At 49.4% G+C, this 27145-nt stretch overlaps 1 protein-coding gene across 1 annotated transcript in view; it reads left to right on the forward strand.

The window, feature by feature from the left end:
• Positions 1-4937: 4937 nt before the first annotated feature.
• The window catches only part of PDE2A (phosphodiesterase 2A), a 350282-nt gene continuing 328074 nt past the window's right edge, over positions 4938-27145 (forward strand). The window contains exon 1 of the mRNA XM_072993391.2: positions 4938-5281. Coding sequence (XP_072849492.2) covers positions 5214-5281 — 68 coding nt within the window. The 5' untranslated portion in view covers positions 4938-5213. The remainder of the gene's footprint in view (positions 5282-27145) is intronic.

Here is a 27145-nt window from a genome sequence, read left to right on the forward strand (position 1 = left end):
ACACAGAACACCTTTAAATAAAGCACAGTCCCTGAACCTATCAGTTCTGGCTAACCATACAGACACCTGAACCTATCAGGTTGGTACTGACTGACACACGGTAGTACCCTGTCTGACACACAGACTCCCACACCAGCTTCTTCTTCTCAGCTTCTTCCCACAGCTTCTCCTTCAGCTTCACACAAGCTCCACATATATATACAGTACAGCCCCTCCTCCTGATGTCCCGCCTTCCACTCCCCATAGGATGGAACTTTCCCTCCAAACCCATGACAGACAGGTAACATCAGTGCTGTATGTAACAGCATGATCCCTGCATTGTGCTTGAAACACCCTGCCCACCCCACAAGGGAACCGTTTAGAGCCCAGAAAATGGCAGAGTCCAAAGCTTCTGGCCTGCACCAGTCCAAAGTCCTGCTAATTTGATGAAAACTAGACTGCAATGAAGTTCTGGTGGTTTGGATGTTTTCATTTTTTTAAGCCTCAAGAGATCTGATCTCTTTCTTCATGACACTTTGATTGCTCTTGTTGAGAATATCTTAATTACATACCTCAAGAGCCTGGAAAAAGTTCTTGATTTTGATTTTATCACGGTGACCGCAGCCCCTCCCTCCCAGTAGCTACAGGCTAGGTTGGATGATGGATTTGGGCAGCTGGCGGTCCAGCTTTTCCAAACTCTGGCTTACCTCCCCCCCCCCCCGACTGCTTCTATTCCATGCACTTTTCTTCTACTTCCAGGGAAGCCTTCTGTCTTGTGCGTGGCTCCAAGGCTTTGAACAAGCCTTGGTATATTCAGAACTTGCTCCTTTGTTTTTGTTGTGGTTTCGACTTGTATACCACCCCATAGTATCTGGAAACTTCACTGGATCCAAAGTGCAGCAGCCAGGTTGCTGACTGGGGCTGGTCCCAAGGATCAAGAATCCGCCCTGGTACGGCAGCTCCACTGGCTGCTGATCCATTCCTGGGCACCGTTAAGGGGCTGGCTTTAACCTATAAAACCCTAAACGGCCTGGGTCCAAGCTCTCTGAAAGATCGCATCTCCCTCAATGAGCCTGTCCGGGTGTTCAGATCATCAGGAAGGGCATTTTTCCCTTGGTTCTACCACCTTCACAGGTGTGTTTGGTTGGGGACAGGGGAGGGGCCTTCTCCGTGGCTGCTCCCAGACCTTGGAACTCCCTCCCACTGGAGGCCAGCCTGGCCCCATCTTGGCCGTCCTTCCACAAGCCTGCAAAGTACTTTCTCTTCAGGCAAGTTTTTCCTCGGTGATGGGCTCCCTGAGTGAAGTTTTTAAATGGATTCTTGTACCTTATTGCTTTGAATGTGTTTCTTGGTGTTGATTGTTTTTGAATATTGTACACATTTCGATCATTTGTATGTTTACTGTTGTTAGCTTTAAATGCTCTCTTTTAATGGTTTAAGCCACTTTAGGTCCTTTTTAAGGAGAAAGGGGGGATTAAAAATATTTTAAATACATTTTTTAACAAGCACTAAAAGCACTCTCTCAACAGATTACAACATAATTATACAAACAACAGCTTGCCGCCACCACTGCCCAGTGGGCTGGGTACTCATTTTATTGACCTGAGAATGATAGAAGACTGAGTCAACCATGAGCCACCTGCCTGAGCAGAGACTTGACCGCAGTACTGCAGTTTAAACGCTGTGCCACGGGGCCTTCCGTGGCCTCACTTTCTCTTCTGCTTCTGAGGCGGAGACCTGGACCAATGGATTCAAAATGGGAGAAAGGACACCGCCACCAGACAGACCGAAGAACGTCCTGGCAGTTACAGCTCTTCAGCCGTGGAGTGGGCAAACGTGTCCGAAGATGGGGAGCCCTCCTTCGCTGGAAGGTCTCAAAGAGAGGTTGGGTGGCTACCTTTCAGAGAGGCTCGGACTGTGGGTTTCTGCATGGGTCGGCAGTCTCTGGACTTCATGGCCTTTGGGTGTCCCTTCCAGCTCTGGCATTTGATGACTCCAGGATGACGACACTAAAGTTTCTCTGCAGCAGCAGCAGCAGCAACTGGCGTGTCTCCAGTTCTTTTACGGGGTGGGGGTGGGGGTGCTGTGAATCTACTCTGAGTCTTATTCCACCCTTTAGAGAAGCTCTCTCCAAGGTACTGGATCTTAACCCGCCCACACCCCTCCTCTCACCCCTCCACCCTGAAAGAGGTTTAGCGGCTTGGATCAGGCTAAAAGCGGGAGTGGATTCACAGCTTCCTCAAAATAGGAGCCCCCAGCAGCTGCTTCTCTTGCAAAGAGGTAGTGTGCCTGACGCTCTGAAGAGAACCACCGCCACCACCATCATCCTCAGTCAACCCAAAATGAGCCCCTTCACAGGGAAGCATGGGAAGGAAAACAAAGCCAGTACATCATTCTCAAGACCAAAAGGAGGGGGGAAATAATGGGAATTTTAAAGAGCTAGGTTAAAATGAAGGAGATGGTGGGGGGGGTCATCTTCTTGGTGTGCATAAGGAGGTCTAGACCCCAGCAGGACAGACAAGGCCTGGCTCAATGTTTTAGGCGCTTGTGCCAAGTCCAGTGTCAGGGCCCTGATCCCTTAATGTCCTTGCCAATAGTAGCTTTTTTTAATGAGATGTAACTGGCATCTTCCCCCCCCCACCTCCCACCCCCCAGATTCCTCACTCCTCCAGACTTGGAAGGAATCATTCTGACCCGCTTTTAGGTTCCACCGGTTCATTGCTGCTGCCAGCTCATAACCCGATTAATAGACACAGCAGCTCTTTCTTTCTTTCCCTTGTAATGATGTGATGATGTGATGCAAGAGAAAGAACCTGTACATGAATTCAGTTACCAACATGCACCCGCCTAATAATAGCTGGAGTGATTTCTCGAGGGGCGTAGTAGCCCCCAGACGGAACGCACTTGCTGGCCATTGTGGGGAGCCATTCTGGACCAGCGTAAGGCTTCAGGAGGGGGGGGGTGTTGCTGGAGCTCTTGAGATGAGGGTCCTGGCCTGGGGGAAAGGGGGCTGGAGGAGAGGCCGGGGTGTATTCCCCGTGGGAGGCGGTGAAGGCTTCAGCCCAGGAAAGAAACAGAACCCGGCCAGCCCAAAATGGAAAGGCTGAAAGGCAGAATGAACAAGAAGGGCCCGATAGATGATGATGATGATGATGATGATGATGATGATGATGATGATGATGATGATGATGACAGATTTCATGCAGTACTATAAGCAGTTGCGTCAATGTTGAACAGACACTGAGGTTTTTGGTTAAAACTCGTATCTGTTCTATAATACCAGTCAATGTTTTTATAATTTTGATTGACCAGGCCTGGTGTTTTTTAACCGCCACCACCACGACTTCTGAACTGCAGAGCTGGAAAGGAATCACCAAGTCCAGCCCCTCTCACGGAGCCCCCCCCCATGGAGAACTGAACTCCTCACCTCTGGCTCCACAGCTGGAGACGTAAAGCGGAGACTTATATTGAGGTGAGGGGAAAGTGGGGGCCAAATCATGGAAGAAAGAGAGGGAGAAGAAGTGATCAATTCCAAGGAGACTGAAGCAGATGTGGGGGAAGGTGGGCCAGGTGTGTGCGCGCATGGGGGTGAAAGAGAAAGAGAGAGAGAGAGAGAGAGAGAGAGAGAGAGAGAGTCTATTTCTATACTTTGGCTTTCCTTTTGCAACTGAAGCAAATAAAACAACAGCTCATGGTCCCCGGCTGGCAATGAGGCATCATCCAAAAGCACCCTTGTGTTGCACCTGCGAGAACACATGTGCGGGAGAGCGATTGCAGGCGCACGCCAGGTTAGAACGTCTCCTCATTCAACCAGGCTGCCTGTTTGGCTCACCTTTCCCCCAAGGTGCTCGGAGGAAACCTGCCCAAATCGGAGCAGCCCCAGCTCCTTTGTGCATTCAGGGCATGTTGGGGGAACTGGCCGCTCCTGGTTCCTCGTTCAGTGGCCTCTTCGGGGCCCAAATAAAAGAGGGGATGGAAATTACACCTACTACCGAGTCATAGTCTCACTTGCCAAAGGGCCCCACAGCGGAAAGATGTGGGGAGATGGGGGGGTTGATTTGCCGAAAGGCCAAATCTGTATTTGCCTCTTCTGGATGGTAGCCCTGTATGTTCCAAGGTCGAACTCTGACCTTTTGGAGCAGGATCTGGGCTCAGTCCCAAGGATTTCCCAGTTTCTCCTGCCCCGTTAGCGTTTGCCCTTTCAAAGGCCCCTTGATCCTGTACTGAGCTGTCACTGACCCCCTTAATGTGCTGGGGAAGGGGCTTGACTATCCTGCTAGTTAAACATGGGCCGCCTGAAACTGTTATCCTCAGGGGGCGGAGGAGGGAATGGGGAAAAATGTGTGGGTCTTGGTGCACGGATGGGTCCTCTGGTCCCACCTTGAAGCCCTCTCTGTGCCCGGAGAAAGCATCCAGAGTCAAGAGATGGGCTCAGACTAGTGGGCGGAATTCCCTTTGTGTAGCAAATACCCAATGGGTGGGTGGGCACCCGGGGGTCAAAGCCCAGTCGCTCCCTCCTCGTCTAGGGCCTGGGCAGGATGGCTGCCTCGGGTCCAACCCCATTCTGCAGTGCTTTCAGAAGAAGGAAGGGGAGCCCGGGACTCCCCACACCCGTCCGTGCCAATGCGTGCCAGGGCAGGGGCTTCCCCCTTCCTCTTCCCCCACCCGCAGCCCAGCCCTGGGGCAGAGGTGGGCCAGCCCCGTGAACCCCGATCGCGCATCCCCTTTCCCACCTTCCCGTCTGCAAAGGAGACACAATGGAGAGCAGCAGAAGCAGCTTCTAGCTGGCACGTTCACGCGCGGCACATGCACGCCCCCCCCACTGCTCTCTCTCTCTCTCTCTCTCTCTCTCTCTCTCTCTCTCTCTCTCTTTCTCGCTCAGCTTCTCCTCCCGCCCCGCCCCCCCTCCCGCCCCTCCTGCTCCAGCAACCCGCATTAGGATCGGTTACAGCAGAAGCCGTTCAAACTCCCTCCCCGCGCAGGGAGGAAGAGGCCGTCGCTGGCGGCGCCCTGAGCATCCTTCGGAGGCGGCAGCCCAGGAGCTGGTCCAGCCCCGGCGCGGTGGGACAGCCGCGGGAGCAGCAGCCTCGCCGCTCGCCCGGGCGCCTGCCCGCCCGCCCGCCTGCCTGCCTGCCTGCCCTCTTCGCCGCTTCGACTCCTCCGCCTCGACTCCGCCGCCGCCCGGCCTCTCCTCTCCCTTCCCGGCGAGGCTGGGAAGCAAAGGATGAGGAGACATGGGCCAGGCTTGCGGGCACTCCCTCCTCTGCCGGAGCCAGCAGTACCATCCCCGGGCATCTGACCTGTGAGTGCGCCTCGCCTCGCCTCGCGTCGGCCTCCGGAGTTGGGAGACTTGCGGGAAGGGAGAAGGGGAAAGGGGGGGAGGAGGAAGGAAGGGGGGAGGGCGGCGGCGGTCTGGAGCATCCCGGCCAGCGGAGGTCCCGCTGGGGTTGGGGGAGCGGGTCAGGGGAGGAAGAGGAGGCAGGAGGAAGAGCGCGGCGCGGCCAGAGTGGGGAGGAAGGCGGCCGCCGTTGGGAAAGAGCCGCCAGGAAGAACAAAAGGATGCTGGAGATGGTGGGGCGGGGGGGGGGGAGGGAAGGCGAGCGGCGGCGGGAGAGATGGAGGGGAGGGGAGCTCCCCGTGGGAAGAGGGGAAGGGGCCAGGGAGGAGAGGGGCGCGGTGCCAACGGAGGGGGTGGAGGAGGAATGGGGGGTCGCCCAGGAAGGACGAGGCGAGGAAGATGAGAAAGAGAGAGAGAGAGAGAGAGAAAGTTCTCCTTACCCGGAGGAGAAGGGGGAGGGAGGGAGCGAGCCTGCGGGTTGTGCGTCCTCCCCAGCCGAGCCACCGGCCTCTTTCCACCTTGGACAGGTAGGTCCCCAGCTCCGCCCCCGCTGGGCGGGGACGGAGCTGGGGACCTACCTGTCCAAGGTGGAAAGAGGCCGGCGGTTCGGCCGCACCTGATGCCGGCTCCCGGCTGGCCTCCTTCCTCCCGGCTTCCCAAGCGGAGCCTCTGCGGGGACCGTCCGCCTTCGGACGCGCCGCCGGTCGCTCTCCGCGGTGCTGAAAGGATGCTCGCCGGAGGCAGAGAGGCCGGAGCGGCGGCAGAGGCGCGCGGTTTGGGCGGGGGGTGGGGGCAGAGGGAAAGGGGCGCGCTGGCCCCGTTTGCTCCCAGGAAGCACCTTGGCCAGGAGCTGAGGCCACCCTGCCCCCCCAACCCGGTCAATCCTTCTCCCGCGGCTGCTTCCGAGGTACTGGTTATCCTTGCGTTTTTCTCCCAATTGTCCCCGGGCCGGGCGCGCTGGTGGATGGATGTTGAGACGCTGCTGAGGGAGGCGAGCCGGGGGGCGGGGGGGGGGGAAGAGACAAGGAAAGTTGTACGTCTGGGTCTGGTCTGGTGAAGTTGGCCCTCGCTTTCCTCCAAGAACTCTGCCTGGGAAGTCCTGCCAGTGCAGAATAGCGCGCACAAGAGATTGCCTTGGTGCTGAGCACCCCTCGCCTCTTAGGCACAGCAGGCAGTAAGTCCTGAAGTCTGGATGTGGCTTCAGTGATGCACAAACTTTGGGAGGGTGGAAGGATGACTCTCGGGGTCCTGGAAGGGGGGGCGTCACTTCCCCATCTTGCAGAACTTGGCTGCGTTTGGCTAGAGTCTCCCTGTCCTCGAAAGTGTTTCCAAAGATTCCTAGGAGAAATGGCAGCCGGTCTGAAGAAAACCGTGTTGTATCCAGAGGGTGATGACATGCGTGCTGCCGTTTCAAAACAAACTTTGCATCCATTTTGTCTGGAGTTGTGTGTGTTTTTTTAAAAACTTAGCTAGCTTTGTTCATTTCTTAGTTAAAACTGAATGAGAAGAAGGCATTTATTTTCTGCTCAGATAATGTGATGGACTGAAGGATGGAGTTCACCGAGAAGTCACGCCGTTTCTAGTGAGGGTGGGAAACACTGTTTAAAGGCAAACAATGAAAATCCACCTCGACAGGCGGATGTCAATCAACATTTCAGCAACATGCAATTGCTATAAGAAAGGATACCTGGTGGGGTGTAGTGGATAGATAGAATGACAGACTGGGACTCAGGAGGCCCAGGGGTTCAAATCCCTGCTTGACTGTGGGAATTTGCTGGGGATGGTTAGATCTGGTACATCTGTCCCTTAAATATCTCATGATCAGGGTCACTAAACGTCGGTTCTGACTTGATGGCACAGGACACACACACAGTAATAAAAAAACCAGGTATCTCATTTATTCTGTCATTATTCCACTTCATCTCAAAATAGGCATGATCAATCACTATTCGATTAGCACTAGAAGTTCGTAAGGCAGAAGCAAAGATGACAAATGTTTCTGCATCCGTCCTGTCATTGCTGCTTATGTGTCATCTAGATACATCCATCCTAACGTTTCTTAAGGAATGGCTTTACCGTCATGCCCAGTAAATTTCCACAGTCAAGGACAGATTTGAACCCAGGCTTCCTGGGTTCCAGCCCATCGCTCCGTCCACTACAGGACACAGAGAAGCTAGTTCCTTGAAAGCATTCCAAGCATAAGAGGAAGCCACCAGGGCTCATATAGGCCTGTGAGGGATACTCTTTCCCATGGTCCACTCTCTCATCCTGGGGTCATTCTTAAAGCTCCATAAAAAGGGTAGGAGATGGCGACCAGCCTCTTCTCTTGTGTTTTGAAGTCTCCTGCTCCTTCTAGAAGGTTCTTGCAGACCACAGAGGTCACTCCCCATCAGGAAACCTTGAAGCTGCTAAGACTGCAATTCTCACCTGCCTGAGCTGGCAGGGCTAATAGGAAGAGAGTGTGGGAGCCGAAATCCAAACAACCTCAGGCTGACCACAAGGCCTCCGTGTCTGCTCTAGAGGGAGGGAGGCATGTGATCCACATGAGATCACACCTGTTGAGATTAGAAGCACCTTCCCCGTCCACTACCCCACCCTGTTAAATCATGTCCCCTCCAAAGGTCTTCCCTAAAGGTAAGACTTTGGGGGCAGTGAGGAAGTCGTGACCTGAACGCATCCTGGAGCTATGAGCTGTCTCTTTGATCTTGGAAAATCAATCATGTTAAGCAGAAGCATCTGTACGGTCTCACCTGTGGTCAGGTCCCAGGTAACCTGGCACTCATGCCAGCACTTGCTACACGTGTGAGGAAGCCACGTGGCCAGACGGCTGTATTTACTCAGGCCACACAGGTTGGCTCTATACTTGCATGCAGTTGAAAACCTTTTAGGTGGGGCAGGTATCTTTTGAGTGCATGCATGGAGGTAAAATAATGCTGCATGGGGAAGAAAAGAGAAACAGATCAGACTTGTAAAATCCTCACTAACCTTCCACAGCCTCTCCTTGTGTATGTTTCCATGGGAACAAAGGAAGCCACGGGCCAAATGTGCACATTGCAGGCAGCACATTGTTACAAGCTGCAGTCCCTTCATGTTTCATGACTTTGAGGACCAATCACAAGACAAAGCAAGCTCATTTGCAAACTTTGGAAGGTCTGAAAAATCTCCATCCCAGACAATTAGATGCTTCCAGCATGTAAGGAGTTTCATTTTCTGGTGACACACTATGTGCAACACCCTGCTTGGCTCCATGCTGTACCAGTTCAGGCTATTTATTCATTAGCCAAATATTCACAAAGGTTGGGAGTTCGATTCTCCATTGTGCCTCCTCGACAGGGATTGGGCTCAATGATTCCATAGCGTCCGTTCTAGTTCTGAAGTTCTAAGATGAACCAGGGACCGCTCTCATGCAATGCAGACCGCCCATTCCTTTCCCAGCTCATGAGAATGTTGAAGGAGACCTTTACGTAACTATAGTTCGAAGGGGGGTGGGGGAGGGAGCAAGCAAGATTGCACAGACTCCAAGTGAAGCGGCAGAGTCATTAACCTTTAAGCAAATTTCATGCCGTGGATTGTGGACTCCAGGATGTATGCAGCTCTGCAATTGCAAGGAAACCCACAGGTCATCTAGTTCAAGACCCACCAAAGGAGGAAACACATAGCAAAGGCATCTCTGAAAGACGGCCAACCAACCTCTGTTTAATGAGGTTTTAGAGGAAACCATTACCTCTCCTCTCAAGACAGAAAGGCACGTGTATCCAAGACTTCTCGTCTCGGTCTGCCCATGGAGCACCAATAGCATCTAGCTAGAGCTTGGAAAGGTTCCTATTTTGAACAGCAGCTCCCAGAAGCCCTCAGCTAGCTATGCTGCCAACAGGATTCTGGGAGGTGATGGCCAACATCCCCCCACCCCGGAAGCCTCTAATCTCTGGAGTTGTACATTTTTATTTATTTGCTTGGTCTGATATTCTTTCTCTCCAAAATTGGACTTGGTGTACGTTCGCAGTCATATTAGAGGAAGAAAAGTATAATCAAAACCCAAAATGGCTATTTAAACAGAACTTAATTAAATGGGCAATTTTAAAAGAATTAAGAATACAATTTAGGGACAAGTCCTTGGGTAAACTACCAGTGTGAGCTGGGAACAAGGTCCGTCTAGCCAATTTTCAAAAGATTGCCCAAGTAGTGTTGTTGTTGTTGTTGTTGATATAATTGATGGCCTTTACCCTTGTTGGCAACAGGGCGAGGAGGAGTGGCCCAGCCTCACCTCCCAGGCAGGAGATGCTTTAAAGCCCAAGAGATTTTACAAAATGGTCAGGCTCATAGGGCAGAATGGAGCCTTCCAGATCCCAGTCATCCGTGGCTTTGTAAAGTCCCCACTAGAGCATTACTGTTCTTCAGTCATGGGTCAGTCGGTCGTTGCCCAGGCAAGCTGGCCCATTCTTAGAGCTGGGTTCAAAAGATGGGATTTTTCAAATTCTTCAGGCACCATTTCATAAACTCCCAACATGACTTTTATGTTTTCTTTTCTCTGTGCTTCTGTGTGCATCGGAGTGCCAGGCTAGGCAATGGCTTTGTGCATCTGAAAAAGCGGGCTCTCAGCCACACATTTCTGCTTGGCCTGAATGGTGCCATAGGGCCCAAAGCTGCCGGCCAGCTTACCAAGGGATAAAAAGGTGTACCATCTGGTCATCTGTGATCCTAAAAAGGATGGAGTGGTTTTTCCTTTGAATGTGCAGTAAAAGCTGGGGGCTTATCAACCAGATGCCATTTGGGTATCTGTATTCACCCGCAGCTGCAGGGAAATCTCTTTTGAACACATTTCCTATTCTTGATACAGGCGTGCTTCTAATGTATCTGATGTGCTGGCGGTCCCTTGGTACCTTCGCTTTTCTCTTTCTGGCTAAGGAACCACCAAATGACAATGTTCCGGACATGTGTGCGGATGGGATGCTGACCTATCGGTTCATAGGGTGGGAGAAGAGAGAGCTGTATCAAGTCTGTTCCTTGTGCATTTATGCAGCACAGAGATGTAAGTGAGCGGAGTGAATTTAGGAGTAATAAAGGAGCTGCAAGACGGTGGAAAACCCAGGCAGAATGAATGCCTTATCGGACGAGAGCAAAAGCTAGGGTGGTTTTGACTGGGTTTGGGGCACATGCATGTGTTCTTGGAGTCTGCTGATTCTGGTGTGGATGCATCGCTTGAATTCACGCTGGTTTTTAGAGCCATCTGAGGTGGCTGAGCCTACTCTGGATAAGGTTCACCTCTTGAATTCTGGATTAATTGCCCTGCTGAGTTTAGATAGATAGATAGATAGATAGATAGATAGATAGATAGATAGATAGATAGATAGATAGATAGATAGATAGATAGATAGATAGATAGATAGATAGATAGATAGATAGATAGATAGATTGATTGATTGATTGATTGATTGATTGATTGATTGATTGAGAGAGAGAGAGAGAGAGAGAGAGAGAGAGAAAGAGAGAAAGAGAGAGAGTTTTCCACTCATTGCATGAATGAGGTCATGTTGATCCCATAGGAACGAGGCAAAATCCCCAAATCCACATTTCATTTATATTAGGATCCAGACTTTTATTTTGGAAAGGGTAACCCCATCTTACCTCCTCATGAGTGGCCTTCGCCAGGTGCCAGGTGTTCTCTGCTCTGTTTTTCCCACCTGGAATGATGCTTGGCTGCAGTTTTCCATGACTCCGAAAACCCTGCTTTTCGTCGTTTGGTCGTGTCCGACTCTCTTCGTGACCCCAGAAAACTCTGCTAGGTATCTGCGTTTCCATAGGGCACAATCCTTTTCCCTGAATTTTAGCATCTAGGCCAATGAGGTGAGCTTTTGGGATCCCACGGGCCACTAGGAAGACAAACAAGGGGGGCCTGGATTAACTCACGTCTCTCTAGAACAATGCTTCCTAAATTCTGGTCCTCGGATGTTCTTGGACTGCAGGTCACAGAAATCCTCGGCAGGACAGCTAGTGGTGAAGGCTTCTGGGAGTTGTAGTCCAAGAACATCTGGGGACCCAAGGTTGAGAACCCCTACTCAAGAGAGTTCATCCAGGACCCACTTGTTTGTCTTTCTAGTGTACCGAACTGTGAAAGACGCTGTTCTAAATTGTAGGTCGTATCTGTGAATCTTGCAAGAGATTTGACTGCGCTGGAGCAGAAACATTGAAACCGATGAAATGAAACCAGAAGAGAGTCAGATGTAAATTATGTGAACCGCAGACCCTGGGGGTGAGCCTTCCATCGGCAGGTGGGTGTTCAATAAAATTCGCTCCAGTGCTGTGCTGAATTCTGCCCGTTGGCTTTTCAAAACGGATGCCTCTTGCAGAACGATGCACTCTTGGTGGTCGGACTGGCACCGTGAGTTGGCACATGTGATGGACCACGGCTGTGTTTTTTGGCCTTGGGGTACAGACGGACTTCACATGCTGGTGGGCTATCGACTCGATAGCAAGGAACAAGTCTAGGCTGTAGCCTTTCCACCATCTTCTGCCTTCAAAAGATGAGGGATGTTTACTCTTGAGGTCTCAAAAAAAAAAAAGCTTTCCATTGATTTCAGAATAGTTTCTCTCTTGCTGCTGCAATTTATTTTAAAGGACTTGCAGGAGAGTTCTGATTTTGATTGGAGACGTGATTCTCGAAGTGGCGTGGCGGGCGGTGGATAGTGTATTCTCCACGTTGTGCTTGTAACACCCCACCCACTTACATCACAACAGAACAACAAAAAGAAAAAAAATGATAAAACCAAGGCTTCTGAACTCTGGGCACACTGTTGGAGGCAAAGACTTGCTAGAAAAATAATAATGCTGGGGAAAATTGTCAGCATCAGGAAAAGAGGAGGACCGAACATGAGACCAATTGAGTGGCTTAAGGAAGCCATTGGCTTGAGTTTGGAAAATCTAAGCAGGGTTATGAATGATAGGACACTTTAGAGTTGACTCATTCATAAGTCACCTCAACCTGGAGACAACTTGAGAGCACGTAACTGCATCATCTGGAGATGGGTAAAAATTTGTAGGGAATTATGGCTGTTTTTGTGCATTCACAGGTGAGTCTATTAAAAGTATTGACCCTCTGCAAATTCCAGATTATGTGTTTTGTTCTTTTAATTTTTTTTTTTTTTACTGAGCTTCCCATTTCTACACGATTTTTACGAACCAAGATGAAATGTGTACGATTACCTGCTTTAGGGCAGGTGGGCGCCTAGCTGGTCACATAGAAGTGCCCAGTTCCCCATGTGGCTTTAAACTGGGGGCTCAGTGAGGTGGGTGAATGATAATATCCTTCCTCTTGCCGACCGCACAGGGCCTGGCTCCCTGGTCTTTACCTGAAAAAGATGCGCCAGGCCCATGTCCTCCAGCCATTCCCTTCCCTTGGGGTCTGGATTCCACCGTTTTATTGGGAAGGGAAAACAAGAAAGTGGCCCTACCAGAGATGTCGATGCCCGAGAAAAAAAGGTGGTCATTCCCACCTTCTCAGTTCATGAAAAGATGCAGGGGCATCGTTTAGTGCCGAGTCACGAGAAGGAATGCAGAGTGAAGCCTGATGAAGAAAGACGAAATTGTGGCTTTTGCCTTTGGGGTGGCCTTTCCCTGCTTGGGAACATCAGGTGGTGTTTCGGGCCTGAGGTCCCCATCTCTTAACTACGGAGCAGGGATGTTCCAACCTTCTTGAACCTCTGATTATCCCAACGTTCTGTGGTCCTAACAGGGAAACAGGGAAGCCCCAGAAGGCTGCAAAACCACGATCCCGTTCTGGGCAGAAAAGCCTGCTAGCATCTTAAAGCAAGTAGAGGGGGTGGGCGTGCCAATCTGCCAGTCCCTTGTGCTGGAAAGGGACACTGCAGCTGATGTCATGGAGGAGGGGGTATTGGAAAACAGAGGGGTGCATTGTCCCTACACTGTGGCCATTGTGTTTCATGATCTTGTTGCTGGTCCCCCTCGCACCCAGCTGTGGTAAACACCAGCAGCTGAGGAGTCCCACATCTGAGCCTCAGAGGCTGCCTTTGCTTGTGAACACCCAAGATGCACTCCAGTGAGATGCTCACAGCTAGCGTGGGCCCCGGAAACCCACACCCCCCCCCCAGCACAAGCCTCACTCACTTTTCGTTTTTCTTAAGAACCTGTTCCTGATTTCCTAACCTCGATGCCCAAGCCCATAAGCAAGCTGATTGAAGGCTTCTCATAGGGATGACTGTCTCAGAACTTTCCCCCCCTTCTTGGTCTATTTATTTAATTTTTAATATTTATTTAAAATATTTTTATCCTGCCTTTCTCCTTAAAAAGAACTCACGTTATGTGATCCTTTGGCATCTTTTTTAACCATTCCGAATGGTCCCACACACATTCTTGCAAGAACCGGAGTCCACATTCTGTAATTTCTGGAGCCAAGTTAATGCCCCCTGTCTCTCCCTTTCCCTCTTTAAACCTTTTCAATTTACCATGAACCCATAAAGCAGTTTTTTTTAAAAAGGGTAATGTTTCAATTTTCTGCTTCCTTTTTATTAGACATCTATGGCTGGTTACCATTTGTTTTGACTTCTTAAGCATTCGCAAGAAATTTATTTATTTTTATACCACCCACCTGGACAAAGGTCACTCTGAGCAGTTTACAATTAAAAAACACCACAGAATAACAGGACTGAAATACAAAATACAGTGGAGTGGAAAACAAAGATGAAAAATAAAAATAAACCATTATTAAAAGCTGTTAAAATGCATAGAACATAAACGCGCAATTAAAACGGTGGAATTACATCTGATGAGGCTCATAGGATTCAGCGGCTTCCACATCTGTAATATTTTGAAACATCTGCCTAAATCATGAGGTTTTTAATTATTTCTTGGAAATTGCCAGCCAATGGGCCAGGTGGATAGCAAGAGGCTTATTCCAAATCCAAGGAGCCACCACCGAGAAGGGCCGGTTTCTTGGTTTCTCCTGGCGAGCCTCTCTCTGGCTTAGCATTCTCAGCCAGACGTCCTGAGAAGTTCAGGTAGATATTTTGCCATGTACTAAGAAAGTCTCCTGAGTTGATTTCAAAATGGAATTCAGGAATACATCTTTCTTTCTTTCTTTCTTTCTTTCTTTCTTTCTTTCTTTCTTTCTTTCTTTCTTTCTTTCTTTCTTTCTTTGTTTATGGGGGAATCAAACTCCCAATCTCTGGCTAAACCACTGAGCTCTCCAGCAGTTATATAAATGTATAACAACAACAACAACAACAACAGCAGCAGCAGCAGCAGCAGCAGCAGCAAAACCCTATGATTCAACAACTGCAATCATAATTAAGTTTAAAATTAAAATGAATTTGAAAAGAGGCAGGGGTGGTAGATGTTACATATACATGTTAAAGAGAAGGAGGTCCCTCGATATGAATGCCTTAAGCCAGTGGTCCCCTTGGGCCTGCAGTTGTTCTTGGACTACAACCCAGAGAAGCCTTCACCATCACCTCTGCTGGCCAGGATTTCTGGGAGTTGAAGTCCAAGAACATCTGCAGGCCCAAGGCTGGGGAACCACTGCCTTAAGCCCTCCCCCCCCCAGATCCCGGCTCCTCTGCAGGTCGTTCCCGAATCTTGTTCTGATCCTTGAATTCTGTCCCGGAGGGTCTCCCTTGCGCTTAGCTTCCACCGCTGCAGATCCTGTATCCTCGTGCTCCCCTTTGCATAGAACTGCACAAAGCCAACTGTTTAGGAAAATGTGAAGGAGACAATAAAAGAGGCACCCAAAGAGACGCCAGCTTGCTTTTGCGGCAGAGAAGAAAGACCGGGGGAATTGAGACTCAGGGCTGGAGGCCACGTTGTCCACCTTGGGGCCCGTGCAGAGATGGGAGAGGAGGGAGCGCAGCTGGAAAGGGTGCAAGGAAGGGGATCAAGGGATAGGAAACAAAAGCTCATCTCATAGAGACGTCCCAGCCCCACATTCTCTGTGGGCGGAGAGAAAGAAAACAGGACTACGGACAACAGCAGTGAACAAGCAAACTGCCCAGCCGTTTGGAAACCAAACACAGAGGGAAAAAGCAGCAGGAAGACATTTTTCTGTGGGGCTGGCCTTTTTTGGGATGAATGACTAGAGCATGGTGTCCCCCAGACTGCTGTCAATCTCTGTGTGGGTGCATGTCTGAATGGGTTCTTGCCTACCTTTGGTTCTGGCCACCGCCCACCACGGCTAGTGTGCCTCTTGGACTGCTAGCCACAATTGGCACCACTGCAGGATACAGCGGTGCAGCAAAAGTGGAGGAAAACTGAAACACAGAGCAGACCCCAGAGGAGGTCTTTCCTCCTTAACGGGCACTGACAGCCACTAGAACTCACTCTGAGACTTTTGTAAGAGAAAGAGTAAGAAGGCTGAATGTACTTAGAGCAAACAGATAACAGTAAACTGACAAAACATGAGGCCTCAACCTACTACCTGCTTCCAACAGACAAAAGAGAAGAAGAGAGCAAAGAGAGCCAGGAGGCGGAGGTTGTCTTTGAAGTCAGAGGCAGGAAAGGATAGATTGACAGTCACCCCAGCCCATAAAGGTCCCTCCCAGCCAAATCTACTAAAGTCAGCCTGCGAGGTTGCAAAATCTCAAACGCAGCCTTTGCTGAAGGTGAGGGAACATCCAACTCCTTCCACATGTAGGTGTGTGCGGTTCCACGGTGATATGGTGTGTTCCACCCAGAGGTTCACCCAAATATTGTGGTTATTCTACCCCTGCTAAGACCCGCAACCGGTCCCCCTCCCATATGTCGGGCTAGCAATATTTGCTTGTAGGTTTAACTGCTAGATTTGCCTCTCTTCCCGCCCCCCCGCTGTCGAGGCCAAGGACTTGAGTGCTTTACAATGGCTGAAGACAATTAAACTGACAAGAGCCGCACAGATAAAAAAATCAATAAAAATGATGAAACCTGGCAGTGCGGAAGAGACAAAAAGGCTGTGTACTTCTACTACATTTCCATACAAGTCCCACCTGTCACCTCCTCTCATCGCTGCGACAGCAGTGCTAGGGGCAAGGAGGATGTGGTGGGTACCCACTGAGATCATCTAGTCAGGCCCCTCACCACACACACACACACAAAAACACCTCTGGCACAGATTATTGGCAGCAGAAGCCAGAACCTAATAATAATAATGCTGCAGTGGTGCCTCGCTAGATGATGATAATCCATTCCACTGAAATCACTGTTTAGCGAAATCATTGTCTAGCGGAAAGCATTTCCCCATTGGAATGCATTGAAACCTCTTTAATGCGTTCCAATGAGGAAGAATCGTCGTTGTCTAGCGAGGATCAGCCATAGGAAAGCTGCTTTGCGAACAGCCAATAAGCTGTTTAAATCGCTGTCTTGCAAAGCTTAGGTCCCAAAAAACCTGTTTTGCGAGTGCGGAGGGAGCTGTCAAAATCGTCATCTAGCGAAAATCTGTTTGCAAAGCAGGGACCAAACATTGTCCAGTGAAATTCCCCCATAGAAATCACTGTTTTGTGAATCACTATAGCGATCGCAAAAAGCCAATGTCTAGCGAAAAAACTGCCATGCGGGGTAACTGCCTAGCGAGGCACCACTGTATTTTGGATGATATATCCACTAGCCAGGATGATGACTGCTCATGCTGGCTAAGGAATTCTGGGAGGCATAGCCTAGCAAAAGCAGCTTTTTAAAAGCTCTGGTGGCAGCAGCTGAGACAGGTTTTCAAACGGCATACCTCCCCTGCACACACCCATCCCACTACCTGGGGCTGTACAGGTGGAGATGAACAAGGATTCAATGAATCAGGAAAGCTTTAATTTGCGGACAAATTTAAAAAAAATGGCGATTCGTTTTGATCCATGATTCATCAAGATTAATGCAAATATACGAACATTCTTTGATGAATCGATGAATCAATTTGTTGATTCATATGTGCGTTGCACAGCTATAAAACTGCCCCCTAAGGACCTGGAGACACCAAATTTGCAGGAAAACTTCCTCAGATGCTTTCCTATAACTCCTGAAAGTTTGGTGAACATTGGATAACAGACCCCTGAGGTATATAGTCACAAAGAGCCCCCCCAGGAAAGCTCCCCCAGGTACTTAGAGAATCTGGAATTGCAATGGAGCTTCCTATGTCTTTCCCCAACATGCCTACCAACTTTGGTGAAGATTGGATAGTGGACATCTCCCTGCAAAGCTTCCCTGCACATTTGGTGTCTCTAGAAGATGCTTAGGGGCCAGTTATACAGCTGTTTAAAGTGCAGACGAACCAACAAATCAATTTGTTGATTCATCAAAGAATATTCATATATTTGTATTCGTTGAGTCGAATACCTTGATGAATCACAAATCAAAACGAATCGCCATTTTTTTTAATTTGTCCCCATCTCTAGTCTAGACTCAACCCAGGTGGAATAGTCAAAGCTCAGACACCAGACTAAGAGGCAACCACCATCTTTTGGATTAACCTGGTCCCCTTAGCAGACGAGAAGGGATCATTCCAGTGATGACTGTTTAGAGGAAAACTCAGAAGGAACAATGTGACACTGATAGTGACATGAGATGTAGTTCAGTGTTTAGGGGCTGTAATGCAAAGTATAACCAAATAAGATCAATAAGATTTCCTGGAAAACTTACCCACAAAACCACCATTCAAGTCTATGCTCCAGGTACAGATCTTGAAGAACAATTTGAAAGCTTTCCTGCAGGCATCCTGGAGGAAACTGATCACAAACCCAGACGAGACATGCTGAAAATCCTAGGTGACTGGAATGTCAAAGTCGGAAACAAAGCAGAAACAAAGGTTATTGGAGAATTTGGTCTGGGGTCAGAAACAAAGCAGGAGAAGGACTTGCCAAGTTTTGTAAGCCAACAATCTATTTACAGTGGTGCCTCACTTAACGATTACCTCGTAAAACAATGAATCCGCTTGACGATGAGGTTTTTGCGATCACTTTTGTGATCACAAAACGATGTTTCAAAGGGCTTTTTTCGCTTCCTGATGATTGGTTCTCTGCTTTGGGAACCGATTCTTCGCATTAGGACGATCGAAACAGCTGATCGTCGGGTTTCAAAATAGCCACCCGCTGTGTAAAATGGCTCCCTGCTGTGCTTTAGGACAGATTTTTCACTGCACAGGGGACAGAAAATGGCTGCCCTATGGAAGATCTTTGCTGGACGCTGAGGTATTTAGCCCATTGGAATGCATTGAACCAGTTATCAATGCATTTCAATGGGATTTTTTATTTCGCTTGACAAGGATTTCGCTCTACAGCGATTTTGCTGGAATGGATTATCCTCGTCAAGGGAGGCACCACTGCATTTCAAATACATACATCAAGTACCCAAACAGATGACTGTACATGTGAACTTCACGAGATGGCTGCTATAAGATGGAGAATTTCTATTCTTTCTTCATAAAAAAGACCAGCAGGGGATTCTGGAAGAGACCAAGAACTTCAATATCAAACATTATAGAGTGAAGCCAAAGAATATTGTGATAATCAAACAGTTAAAAGAGACTGTATTTTAAACAACATTCCAGATGAGGTCCATGTAAAGAACAAACAGAAAAGCAGGATGAAAGCCAGCTATGAAGAAGATTAAAAATAAATAAATAATGACTACAGGAAAAATTACATAAATTCAAGGTTGACAGCGAAGAAACTGAAATAGATTTTCTGTGCCTTGGTTTAATCATCAGTCCAAACGGAGACTGCGGTTGAGAAATTGGAAGAAGACTGAGATTCGGAGGGGCACCAATGAAGGAATTAGAAAATTATCACCAAGTGTCAGGAGATCGCTGTGGAAACTTAAGCAAAGATCATCTACGCTGTGGCATTCTCTCCATCACTATATACAGATATGAAAGCTGGACAGTGAAGAAAGCCGACAGGGAAAAAAAGACTTACAATATGTAGTGCTGGAGGAGAGCTTTATGGATACAGAGGCCCACCAGAAAGACAAATGAGGGGTTGCCAGATCAAATCGAGCCAGGACTCATCCTCTTAGGGCACTCTCGGCCACCCTGAAGATGCAGACTTTTTTGGGAAGTGAGGTTGCTTATTGTCAAAGCCGTGGTGTCTTCCTGATGTACCTTCAGCAAACTTCGCTTTTAAATTAGTAGAGGACTGGCTATTATCAGAGTCACTAATTACACCATGCAACAGGAAGGGCTGTGCTGTTGTTGTGGGAGACCCTTGGGCAGGCAGCTTTGGGTTTTGAATTGTGTGTGTGTGTAACAGTTACCACTGCCTTGTACATATACGCATTGAACACATGCGCCCCCCATGCGTGCAGGGGAAGGTAGAAAATCACAAACACCCTCACCATCAACGCCAATTAAAGAAAAATACAAAAAACAAACGAGAATCAATTAAACAGGTAATGGTTTCCATGCACCCATGGCACCCCAAATGTCCTGCACAGGGTATGCCATCACCCCGCTGTCTAATTGCGGCACCCCTTCCAGACAGAGAGGGCTACCCTGGCCACCCATCTACCTCCTTCTCCAGAGCCAAATTCCATAAAAGTCTCTCCCTCTCCCTCTTTTTTTAAAAAAAGGAACTGATCGTAACAGAGTTTTGTTTATTTTTTTAAAAAAATCCAGCCTGTTGTTATTGAAACTTCTTCTAAGAGAGGTTCTCACCCCCGCCTCCTCTCCCTCGAGGGCTCTCAGAAGCAAGAACATAACTTAAGTCTGCCTTGGTGCAATTTGAACCAATTCTTCTTGGCTTTCCCTCGGTTGCCATGGAGAGTGTTAGTGGAGAGTGCACATACACAGGCGCACATACACCCAAACACATGCCGAGCATTGTTTGAGGATCAATGGAACCACAGTGCTTTGGGAAGGAACCCAGGGGTTCTTGAATCTCTCAACCTGCCTCAACTTGGACTACAAGTCCCACCATCCTCAGCCCAGCGCACACATTTACCACATTGGGGGCTTGGCCACCAAACACATCTGGAGGTCACTGGGTTAGGGGAGATCGAGACGGGGCAGGACTGAACAACCAGTAGTCAGCCAGATGTTGCTGGGCGGTCCCTCCCATGAGCCAGCATAGACAGTGCTGAAGGATGATGGGAGTTGTAATCCAAAAGGACCTGGAAGGCTTCCTACTCCTTATTCCTGGCATAAAGGATGCTTCTTCTGCTTCCTTTCCTGAAGGTATTCCTCTACTGTTTACTGGTGGCTCCATAGGATGAAAATTAAGCAAACTGTATTAAGGGTGCTTCATTTCACACGCTAGCAAGGTTATGCTCAAAATCCTCCAAGGTAGGTTTCAGCAGTAAGTGGACCGAGAACTCTCAGAAGTACAAGCTGGATTCTGAAGGGGCAGAGGAACTTGAGACCAAATTGCTAACCTGGGCTGGATTATGGAGAAAGCCAGAGAGTTCCAGAAAAATATCTACTTCTTCTTCATTGACTTTGCAAAAGCCTTTGACCATGTGGACCACAGCAAACTATGGCAAGTTCTTAAAGAAATGGGAGTGCCTGATCACCTTGTCTATCTCCTGAGAAACCTATACGTGGGACGGGAAGCAACAGTTAGAACTGGACATGGAACAACTGATTGGTTCAAAATTGGGAAAGGAGTACAACAAGGCTGTATATTGTTTCCCTGCTTATTTAACTTATATGCAGAATACATCATGCGGAAGGCTGGACTGGAGGAATCCCAAGCTGGAATTAAGACTGCCAGAAGAAATATCAACAAACTCCAATATGCAGATGGTACCACTCTGATGGCAGAAAGTGAGGAGGAATTAAAGAATCTCTTAATGAGGGTGAAAGAGGAGAGTGCAAAACACAGTCTGAAGCTCAACATAAAAAAAAACCAAGATCATGGCCACTGGTCCCATCACCTCCTGGGAAATAGAAGGGGAAGATATGGAGGCAGTGACAGATTTTACTTTCTTGGGCTCCCTGATCACTGCAGATGGAGACAGCAGCCACAAAATTAAAAGACCCCTGCTTCTTGGGAGGAAAGCGATGACAAACCTAGACAGCATCTTAAAAAGCAAAGACATCACCTTGCCGACAAAGGTCCGCATAGTCAAAGCTATGGTTTTTCCTGTAGTGATGTATGGAAGTGAGAGCTGGACCATAAAGAAGGCTGACCGCTGAAGAATTGATGCTTTTGAATTGTGGTGCTGGAGGAGGCTCTTGAGAGTCCCCAGGACTGCAAGGAAAACCAACCTATCCACTTTGAAGGAAATCAACCCTGAGTGCTCCCTGGAAGGACAGATCCTGAAGCTGAGGCTCCAATGCTTTGGCCGTCTCATGAGAAGAGAAGACTCCTTGGAAAAGTCTCTGTGAAGGCAGGAGGAGAAGGGGACGACAGAGAACGAGATGGCTGGACAGGGTCATTGAAGCTGACAGACATGAATTTGACCCAACTCCGGGAGGCAGTGGAAGACAGGAGGGCCTGGCGTGCTGTCATCCATGGGGTCACAAAGAGTCGGACATGACTTAACAGCTAAACAACAACAACAAAATTAAGGGGGAAAGTTTATGTTTCGTCCGTTCAGGTCTGACTGTTGTTGAAGCTTTAAAAGCAGAGCCTGTTCTCTTAAAAAGCATGACACTCAACTGTTCCCAGCAGATCTGTTTCATCATTTACAGGTGCTTGGAGCTGGGAAGTTTCCCATGGTACTTTTATGTGCTAATATGTTAATTTGGTAATTAAAAATCATTATTGATGTCAATTAGGCCCGCCACCTGTTCCCTGCTTTCAGGCAGGGCTCCCTATTTAGCCAAACATGAGTTAGTGTTACTAAATGAGTGATGTTTCCTTGAAAGAAGGTCTCCTTCTACTTCTTCCTTTGAAAGCTTATTTGCCTTTCGGAGTCTTCTTCCATGGGGCTGCAGGACGGCTGCCCGAGCTAAGAAGGTCTCACACTCATCCTGTGCGGTGGTTCAGTTGATCACAAGCTTTGCAGCTGGACGAACAACCGAAGTTTACACAGGGTTCCAGCAGTCATTGTCAGAGCTGGGATTACAACCCAGATGTTCCTCTTATGATGGTTTTGGGGGGGGGATGCTGGATGTTGTAGCCCCAAATCAGATGGCCACATTTCTCAAGCTCAGGAGATCCCATTGGCCCTCTGAATCATCCCTTCCACTCTGTCCTGCTCCCAGGCATTGTGTTTACTTTTGGAGTTCCTAACTCTTATCACCGGGGGTCATGGATTTGGTTTCACGGCTTGGTTTTATTTATTTATTGCCTTTATACCCCACCCATCTAGTCAATTGACTACAAAAGACCTTGATGTTCGAAAGTGTGAAGGCAAGAGGAGAAGGGGACGACAGAGGATGAGATGGGTGGACAGTGTCTGCGAAGCGACCGACATGAAATTGACCCAACTCCGGGAGGCCGTGGAAGACAGGAGGGCCTGCCGTGCTCTGGTCCGTGGGGTCACGAAGAGTCGGACATGACTAAACGACTAAACGATGACGACTAGAGTTAATCAAGATGGAAAAAGATAAGAAAAAATTAAAAATGAAAATAAATTAAATAATAACTGAAAGGAAGGCCTGCCTAAACATCCAGGTTTTCAGTTGGTTTTTAAAGATACCCAGCGAAGGGGCCACATGGATGTCCAGAGGGAGATTATTCCAGAAGTGAGGAGTTACCACCGAGAAGGACCGGTTTCTTGTTTTTTTCCTTCCGGACCTCTCTCGGCGTCAGGCTCCTCAGCCTCACCTCTTGACTTGATCGGGTGATACAGGTAGATTTTGGTGGGAGTAGGCATTTTGCCAAGTATCGAGGCCCTAAACTGTTCAGGGTTTTGTACATAAGCATTAAAACTTCGAAGTCAATGCGGAACTGAATGGGCAGCCAATGCAATGCGGCCAGAGTGGGAGAGACATACTGATATTTTCTCACCCCACTAAGGAGTCTGGCCGCCGCATTGTGCACCATTTGGAGTTTCTGCATCAACCTCAAAGGTAGCCCCACATAGAGCGCATTACAGTGGTCTAATCTCAAGATTACAAGCCCATGTACCAAGGTGTGTTAAATTTCATCCCTCGTCTGTAGTGCAATGGTGAATTTTTTAAGGCTCCTCATGACCATCCTTCCCCAGGCACCAGAAAGAATCGCCTGATCTCGCAGGCCAGAGAAAAACCTTTTCTAGGATTTCTCCTCTCCACTGGAAACAGATCTTTTGCAAAGGTTGTGGCTCTTGACAGCTCATTCAAAGCCTCTCCAAAAATCCTTGCCGTTGCAAATGGCTCTCAAGCACAACGTGTGGCTAAGAAAACACATCTGCCCCACTCTGCTGCCCCCAGAAATAGTGAAGATGGCAGCCAGAGGGAGGGGGGGCGACAGAAGGATGAGAAAAGGAAGAGTTGCACCTACAAATGAAAGTTCCTTGTCCTTGACATGTGGAAGCGTGTCTCCGGATTGTGGCCATTGCTCTGTCCTTGTGGGACATTTTCTCTCCCAAGGGCTGTGCCGCTGGCCGGCTTCCCCTCTGCCTTGGAGGGGCTTCTCTGAGGATTGGCATGGAGCCCCGTTCTCGCCTTCGGATCAAAATGACAAAAGAAGCCACACGGTGAAACTTCTGCAGGGAAGCTAACGATGGAAAGCTGCTGGACCCGTTTCATCTCCCCGCCTCTGAGCCGAGCTTTGTATTCCTACACAAACCGTAGACCATGAAACCGCTGCGGGTCGACTCCTGCCCGGCAGACACAACAAGCCCGCCGGTCTGCAGGCGAATGGGTTGGTGGGTGTTGCCAGTGGGATTTAAAGCCCCATGGGATTTGGTCTCCTTTCTCCTCAGGGGCCTCCCTGGCTTTTACATTTTTTTCTGCATTGCCTAGATTCTGAGAAATGGCAAGCTGTTCCAACGACACTCTTCTTGCAGCGATGCATCTTGTGCGCTGACTCTCATTTCCCGCACAGAGAAGCCAATGGCGGTGTGGGGACTGCCCCCAAGGCTCCCCTGTCTGGCCAGCTGCGGAGAGGAGCTTGGCAAGCGGCTTACAAGGCCTCCGGCCTCTCTGCATTTCCCTCTGCTGAGCACAGCACTTTTCAGAACGAGGCTTCCTGTCGGAAGCTCGGCTCTCTCAAGGGCCCCCGGGGGCCACCCGTCCATCAGGTCCAGTGCAAGCAAAGCATTGCACAACCAGCGGATCAGTGCAGAGAGACACACCAGAGGCTTGCATTTCACCAATTCTGAGAAAGAGAGAGAAAGATCCTGCAGGAGCCGAGGGCTTGCATTTTGCTTCCTGCCAAGATTGTCCACATGCTGTCTGGCAAGGGTGAGCAAGATCCAGACCTTCTCCCAAGCAGCTAGCTGTTGGTATTCTGGCTCAAGGGAAGTAAGTCTTAAGGAGCAGGATGTGCGGCTAGCTCACCACGGAGCACAGGGCTCTGTGATCCGGCCACAAGCCAATGCCCTTTCCCTCCAGGGGGTTTGCCACTGGACTTTGAGAGAGAGCCCAGAGAAGAGGCAGCCGAATGGACATCATCATCACAGGCCTGGGAATAATTTTCACCTCCGAGGAGGGAAATGCCATGTTGTTCTGGAGAGCACTGAACCAAACAGGTGGTAGCAAATACTTGGCAGGGAGCATGAATTTTTGAAGAGCCACTATAGGGTCTTGGGGAAAACATACCCTCTTGTTTGTGGGGCAGCTAAGAAAGAATGAGAACAGCTGGCTGTCACGGCCAGCTGTTCTTAGATAAAGATAAAAGGCCAGCATTTGGCCCTCGTGGTACAGATTCTCAGCATACAGCAATTTGAATTCAAGTGATCTGGGAGGGTCTTCTTTTATCCTTCTTCTTTTTTAAGGCAGCCACAGTCTTGAAAGTGCAGGTCGTGAGTTGCAGAGTCACACCTCTTCCTCCACAGAAGAAAAAAAACAGGTAGCGTCCAGGTGCATTGTTACCTCCCTGCCCCTCCCTTGGCTCCCATATCCTCTCTAAATCCATGCTCAACAGCTGGGCTTGCTGTGTGTGGATCTGAGCCACAAACCTCGAGATCTGAGTCTCCACGCAGACGTGTGCATCTGCTGAGACGTGACCGGCGACTTTCTTGCTGCTGCTGCGGTCTGGGCTGTTTCTAACTGATGGGCAACAGTCTGAAAAAGGGACCTCCAAAATCCTGCTATTCACAGTTTGACTTTCAGTCTCACAAACTGAAGGCTGTGGCTTCCTTCGTTGAGTTGACCCCTCTGGCATCAGGTCTTCCTCTTTTCCTCCTGCCTTCAGCTTTTTCTAGCTGGCTGGAGAGCTCAGTGGCTTAGGGAGAGGGCGGGAGTTCAATTCCCCACTCGGCCTTCCGGGAGAAGAGACAGCCTGTGTCTCCTTGGGCCAGCCGCACCCCCTGAGGAAGGGAAGCGGGAACCCCTTCTGAGTGCACCTAGAAAACGCCGAGAAGGGTTGCCCTAAGTCAGAATTCACTTGATGGCGCATGATTTTTATTCTTTTACTTCCTCTTTTCCTATCATTATTGTCTTTTCCAGTGAGTTTGTAATTAGGATGCACACATACATTAAAATGCCACTGTTGCTCGATCGCTTCCAAGCCTATGCAAACATCAGTGCTCTCCTATCTCCCCTCGGTCGGCTTTTGTCAAGACGATGGATGCCCAGTTATTTTCAGCAGGGAACCACACATGCATGGGCACAGAATCAGGAAAAGGCTAGGAAAAAAAAAAAGAACAAACCATAATAGTAATGACAATTGCATGCCGTCAGCTTGTCAACTCTGTTTCTGACTCATGGTGACTCTTGTCTAGGTAGAGAGCACTCTTGAAGCGGTTTGCCATGCCCTTCTTTTGGGGGGGGGAAGGGGGGCTCCCGGACGGTGCTGTTTGCCCAAAAGCCCCGTATGTGGGCTCGCTTCCTCCGAATTGAATTCCTGACCTCTGGCTCCATAGCCACTAGGTTATTTGGTCAGCTACCGGGGGGGGGGGGAGTTGCAACTCAAGAATTGAAAAGCTTGCACTGATTAGGGAAACTTGGGCAGGTCCTACTAAAGATAAGGGCCAGAGGATTTTGATTTTGAAAAGCGAAGGAAGCTTTGGAAGGGGGAATGGGGAGAGATGGAGGAAGGGCACAGAGCTCGGCCTTCGGAACCCCCGCCACCTGCTGAATAGTAGAGCTGCCCTTTCGCAGGCAGAAGGTCCCAAGGTGAAGCTCTGGAATCCCCAGGGAGAGGAACTTTGGCAGAGGGGCTGCTGGGATCTTGAGATCTTGAGGCTTGAGATCCATAAGCCCGGGGTGGGGGGTACTCGGAGCCAAAAAAGCAAAGAGCCTGAGAAGTTTGTGTCCAAAGGAAAAGGTGTCCAAAAATCTGCTGCCCGGCCAGGCTAGGATAAGAGTTGGCATTGCCGGGCCAGAGGGAGACCGCTTGGATTCCTCCCGAGGCAGCTCCGTTGCTTCCCACGGCACAAACAGCATGACTGTTCCACCGCTCAGCGTGCAATCGTCCATGCCCCGCAAGGGGAAGGGCCTGAGTGTGCATACAGGGGGGGGGAGAGAGCACAGGCATTGCCTGCAGAAGGTCCCCCGTTGATTCCCGAGCTTCTCGTGGCCGGGCCAGGGAACTGAGCCTCTGGAGAGCCCTTGCCACGGACCCGTGGATCCACCCGTTCCAGGCTGCTTCTAGAAGTGAAGCGGCAGGTGGTGAGGGCTGGGGACTCCATGCTCCGAGGGCCGGGAATCCCCTCCGGGCTTTACTCTGCCCCTTCCAGACATGACCCAAGCGCTGGATCTATTTTCAGAGAAGAGGTTCAGCTTCTTGGGTACTGTCTGGAAAGAACAAAGTAAAACCTGGAGGGGATTGGCAGCACCCCTGAAACAGGATTCGTCCGCTGGTGCCAGCTTAGGGTGCCGTGGCCTGCCTTTAA

Source organism: Pogona vitticeps, chromosome 3, assembly GCF_051106095.1.
Source record: "Pogona vitticeps strain Pit_001003342236 chromosome 3, PviZW2.1, whole genome shotgun sequence".
Lineage (NCBI taxonomy): Eukaryota > Metazoa > Chordata > Lepidosauria > Squamata > Agamidae > Pogona > Pogona vitticeps.